The sequence below is a fragment of the Caloenas nicobarica genome, chromosome 10 (assembly GCF_036013445.1).
Source record: "Caloenas nicobarica isolate bCalNic1 chromosome 10, bCalNic1.hap1, whole genome shotgun sequence".
Taxonomy (NCBI): Eukaryota; Metazoa; Chordata; class Aves; order Columbiformes; family Columbidae; genus Caloenas; species Caloenas nicobarica.
Window position 1 is genome coordinate 12,969,389 of NC_088254.1, and position 5,426 is coordinate 12,974,814.

The window sequence follows — 5,426 nt, forward strand, 5'->3', positions numbered from 1 at the left end:
TTGGGTTGAAAAACAGTTAAATTGTAACTTATCTAGAAAAGCAGATACCAGTTTTATATTCCACTCCTTAGTCTATTTCTGCAGGACGTGGGAGGGTCTGGAACAGGCAAAGCAGCAGCACAAATCTGCAACTCCCACATCTCGAGTGCGACTGTTTCAGAGCGATTATCTCACTTGCTCTTACTAGAAATTCCATCTGGAAGCTGAGATGTCAGTCCCAGTGAAACTCTGAAAAAAAGTTTATTTTTTTTCCCACTGAAAGAAACTTCAAGTAAAATTGCTAACAAGTTGTAATGAGAATCTTGATTTGAGTCTGTTTGAGGACAAGTTCCTGTTGTTGCAATCTGGCTGCAGACCGGGCCTTTGATGCTTAAAAAAACCCAAACAACAAACAAACAAACAAAACCCAAACAAACAAAACCCAAACAACCAACCCCCCCAAAAAAACCAAACAAAAAAACACAAATAAAAACCAGAAAACCAAAGAAAAACAAATAAATTTTTATTCTGATGACAGTGACATAATTGTGATCAATAGCAATGGTTAATTAGAATATATATATGAAAAAAAAATAAATGAATGTGCAACAGTCTTGTTAAAACTGTCGGGTTTAAGGACGACAGATCCCCTCATTGCGCTTTTGAAAAGCACTAGTGAGACTGCCCGAGTTTAATTTTAATCCTGAAACTGTGGGGTTTCGGGGCGAGCCAGCCCCGAGCCGCCGGGCCTCCAGCGTCATCGTCCGTCATTTCCGCATCCGGCGCGGCGGCCCTTCTAGCCGGAGGCGCGCCGAGGCGACTCTATGGTGTGGCGCCGCCCCGCTGGGTGAGGGCAGCCGGAGCCCCGCCGCCCGGGCCCTGCCTCCCGCCGCCGCGCCCCGGCCTCCTCCCGCCGCAGGCTCGGCCTCAGCCCGGGCGGCCTCCCGCCCTGCGAGAGGGGCCTCGCGGGGGGCGGCAGCGATGAGCGTGGCGGAGCGGCCTGAAGAGGAGGCGGCGGCCTCGCTGGGTACGGCAGGCGAGTGCGGGGGCCGGGGAGGGCCCGGGGCAGCCCGGCTCGGGGCGCGCCCGGGGCTGGCGGGGCTGCAGGCGGCCGGGCCCGGCCCCGGCCCCGGTGAGAGCTGAGGCCCCGCGGAGCGCGACGCCGTGAGCCCGGGCTTGGGCTGCAGCGCCCGCCGCCGGTGCCAGGGCGGGTGCGCTGGAGGGCGGAGGCGCCGCCGCCGCCGTGTTCGCCCGCGCGGGGCGGCCTGTGCAGCTCGGTATTGCCCAAGAGCTCTGCACACGATAGGTCATTATAGCTTTGCCCAGAGGAAATTCACGGAAACTTGTTCACTGATTCTTGCAGGCTTCTGGAGTTCGGCGTGTGGCGTTTTAGTGAGGTCTTAACGTGTTTTGAGCAAAAGGCTAAGACCTTTATTTGGTAGATGTGGGTTTATTTTCTAACTTGGAAAGCAAAGGGCGGGTGTGTGCAAATGTTTAGGTATTCTTGATTCATAGCCACAGCTACTGATATTGCCTCTTATTTCCTCAGTAGACTGAAATACTTGGATTTTTCTTTTTATAAGATGTCTTTGGAATACTCTATTCCCCTCTTTCTGTTCTGCTTGTGTTCAGATAACTGTTCACCAGAGAGCTCATGAGGGAGGCATAGAGAGGGAGAGGAAAAAGGAAGGACAGTCTAGTTGTTAAAGTGCAAAGAATTATAACTTGAGTGTCTAAATGCTTTTAAATTTTAAATAGGAGTATGTAGTTACTTTAGGTGAAACTTGAAGTGCATGCTGACCTGTCACATTCAACCTTGCTATTCTTTGGTACAGGTCCTAATGACACATCTCCAGACGAAGGAGTAGTAGAAGATCTGCCTTTAATAGATGAGAAAGCTGTGGAGCAGCTAACTGAAGGACTCATTTCTTATTATCTGCCTGACCTTCAGCAATCAAAATCAGCACTACAAGAACTTACGTAAACAAGTTTTTAAAACCAACATCTTATACGTGCATACTTCGTTTGCCATTTTTTAACGTTCTAGTAACCCTTAACTGGAATATAGTTTATTGTAGCTTTTCTGTGTTCCACCTATAGCCTTCTGAATGGCTGAGTGACTGGCAGGAATACTGGGGAGTGTATAAGCTGCAGTGTAGTCTATCAGAACTTTGACTGAAGAATATATAATGCAAGAACACTGAAATACCCTAAGCCAGATATAGCAGAAAACATGCAGATTTCTTAAATACTTTTTCACTTTCGTAGTGGAAAGTCTTCTGAAAGCTAGATTTATTTTGTTTGCAGAAATGCAGTTTGTACCTGGGGCATCTTGTAGTGTGCTATATTGTTGTTGTCCAGTCTCTAAACTGCGTTTCAAAAGATACACTTGGAAAATATAATTAAGGAGTTAAACAGATAGAAGTTCTTTACACATTGGCATCTCGCTAACTGAGAATAGTTTATATTCAAGTGCAGACTGGATCTGCCATGGATGCAAAGATGCCAGAAGGGGCTTTACACAGAGCCAGCTGGGGTTTTGCAGGGTGCATTGATTTGGGTTCCACAATGTGTGATGTGGTTATACTGCTGCCAAGGACAGCCTGTGTCTGGAAAGACTTAGCTGATCTGTGTGGGATGAAAGATCCTTAATAAGTACCGAGGATTCACATAAGATCTATACAGAAATATCTTTGTCCTGCAGCATGACGCAGAGGCAACTGAGTGGAAAGTCAAGAGCTAGTTGTTTTTCCCTTCATTCAACTTGGGGTGTTTACTCACTGCAACCTGCAGAGTGCCCGGTCAGGCTTTTCGGATATTCATCCTGGATATCTCACTATGCTGTATCATGCCAGCTGAATTTGTGTGTACTTTAGCTGGGATTTTTCTCAAACCATTTACTCATGTCTTTATTGAAATCCCCTAACAACGCATAAGAGGAATCCAATATTGGGAAGCATGTATTTATATTGTTATGATTTAAAGTAGTATTTATTTAAAGGGCTGGTTGAAAAGCATATGCACTGCTTTACATTGGTTTTCTGCATCTTTTTTCGTTTCAGACAGAACCAAGTAGTATTACTAGAAACATTAGAACAAGAAATTTCAAAATTCAAAGAATGTAACTGGATTCTTGATATCAATGCTTTGGTAAGTACTATTAATGCTTTCTTAAATATCTGCTAGTGTAGATTTTCTTGCGGACGCATTAGTAGCGACTTGCGAATTTTCCTTGTTCTTAATGACCTACAGGAAGAGAAGCAACTCGTTCAGATATTTGGGACAAATTGTTGCTGGAGAGGGTGCAGAACCTTGAGTAGGAAGGGCACTGGGAAGAAAGAGCAGGCTGGGTTGGCCACTGGTAGTAAGTCTAGTCATTCAAAACCAGCAGCTGAAGCAAATGTGTGCCATTGTTTGGTAGGATTGAGGCTCCAACATGAGCTCTGTGCACCTCTCCAGCCTAGCAGGAAGGGTGCATGAAACACTGATACACAGTGCATAAAATGGTAGCATTTTTATTCTGTTTAATGAATCTTAATTTAGTAGATTAGTGGGTGTACCTGTTGGGATATGGTAGTTTTCTATATTAATACATGTAATATGTAAGCTTTATATATAAACTTGGACATGTTTAATCCATTATCAAACTGTTCTGGTAACCACTATGTTTTTGATTGCTATTTTGCTGTGTAGCTTTATAAAACAACCGTTCCAACTTGACAGTCGCTGCCTTAACTGTTATGGTTTTTTTAAGTTTTCAGAAGCTAAACACTATCACAACAAGTTAGTGAATATTAGAAATGAAATGATGATGCTCCATGAGAAGACATCAAAGCTAAAAGTGAGTGGGATAAATATTTTTACTTTCCAACATAAAAGTCAATAATACGTTATTAAATATCTAACTTTTTATTTTGGATGTGTGCTGAAAGTTCTGATTAAAATAGTCTTCAGTCCTTTTCTTAAATAGATGTTTTCAGTAGCACCAGTCCATGTACATTTCTAAACTTTCACTACCTGTGCTCCAGCAACTTATGCATCTGAACTACTCGTAAATCTCAGTGTCATGTTTAGGTGGTATAAGAATCGTGCTTTGTTCTGTTACTTAATCAGCTCCATTCCAACTAGTTCTCTTTGTTGTTTTCAGTTTCTGTGCCTTTTTTTGATGAAAACTAGACTATGATAAACGTAAGAATTTCTCCTATTTAATGTAATATTAACAGGGGCATAGGTTCACTGACTTCATGCTATATAGGCGGTCTCTGGTTATGTTCTGGCAAGATTAGTCTTTCGATATGTTCCACAAGAAGATTTTGTCTTGGACACAATAAATTGCACAGTACGCGCCTTGTCTGGTATACATGAAGGATGAGTTTCAGTGAGACCGAAGATAATCCAGGCTGTGTTTTCCCTGTGCGGGTCACAGACTTGCTGTTTCTGAACAGTGAGAAGGAAGTGGGAGGAAGAAAAAAATGAACCGTGTGTGCAGCATTCAATCATGAACAGGGTGGACTGGAGAAGATAATGTGAAGAGAATGGGAGGGATTTTGTTTTAGCTCCATCTTGAATACAGCTATAGAACTTACAATTATTTTCTTGTCTTTTCTGTTTAGAAAAGAGCACTTAAGCTGCAACAAAAGAAGCAGAAGGAAGAACTAGAACGAGAACAGCAACGTGAGAAGGAACTTGAAAGAGAGAAGCAGTTAACAGCAAAACCTGCTAGGAGGATGTGAAAGCAGAGCATGCAGCACCTTGTCCAAATTAATCATTTCTGCATTCTCTGGGATTAAGACAGACTTTGCTTAAACTGGGCTATAGCTGTTACTAGCAACAGTCTACTCTATGATGTTATAAATTCCAGAACAGTAATAGTAGAGTTGGTAACGATTTTTTTTTTTTTTAATTTCAGTCATTCAAGTTGCCTTCTTTTGTAATGCTATGCCATTTGATACTATTATAATGTAAGCTAATTTTTAAATATATGTATATAGGAGAACTTAGGCATCATGGTTTTAAATGCCTAACCATGTTTTTTCGTCTGTTCTGGTGTTCAGAATTCTGAGATATTTGGTGTCTGGCATACATGTTTTTCAGAGAAAATAAAGAATTCTATTTAAAAGTCAATTTTTATCCCCAGACTTCAGTGGCTGCTTGTTTCACTGAAACTGCTTTGGTTCAGGCAGTTGGGGTATCTTTTTGATGCCCTGGTTCGTAAATACTGACTTTTTGTGCGGCCTTGGTTTGGTCTGTCTCTGAACTGAAGAAACTTCAGTGTATTTGCCTGAAAGCTCACTTTATTGCAGCGGTCTTGTTTTGGTTTTGTTTGTGTTTGTTTGTTTGTTTTGTTGTTGTTATTAAGTAACTTAAGAACAGCTTTAAAGTAACTTCTGAATAATTTCCCAGCTGAATTGGTGAGTGGGGAGGAGGAAGCAGAACACTAAAGATTC

General features: G+C 42.4%; 1 protein-coding gene across 1 annotated transcript; it reads left to right on the forward strand.

Moving 5' to 3' along the window:
* The first annotated feature begins 815 nt into the window (after window positions 1–815).
* On the forward strand, window positions 816–5,103 carry BLOC1S6 (biogenesis of lysosomal organelles complex 1 subunit 6). The gene is made up of 5 exons (XM_065641373.1): window positions 816–1,006; window positions 1,815–1,959; window positions 3,042–3,129; window positions 3,734–3,820; window positions 4,593–5,103. The coding sequence occupies exons 1-5, from the start codon at window positions 961–963 to the stop codon at window positions 4,710–4,712; spliced, it is 486 nt and encodes a 161-aa protein (XP_065497445.1). The 5' UTR covers window positions 816–960; the 3' UTR covers window positions 4,713–5,103.
* Window positions 5,104–5,426: the final 323 nt, after the last annotated feature.

Bases quoted from the DNA above. Each gene is read 5' to 3' on its own strand.
- BLOC1S6 (XM_065641373.1), top strand. From the start codon at position 961: ATGAGCGTGGCGGAGCGGCCTGAAGAGGAGGCGGCGGCCTCGCTGG. The intron at 1,007-1,814 runs GTACGGCAGGCG...TCTTTGGTACAG, and splicing joins GGAGGCGGCGGCCTCGCTGG to GTCCTAATGACACATCTCCA. The intron at 3,821-4,592 runs GTGAGTGGGATA...TTTTCTGTTTAG, and splicing joins AGAAGACATCAAAGCTAAAA to AAAAGAGCACTTAAGCTGCA.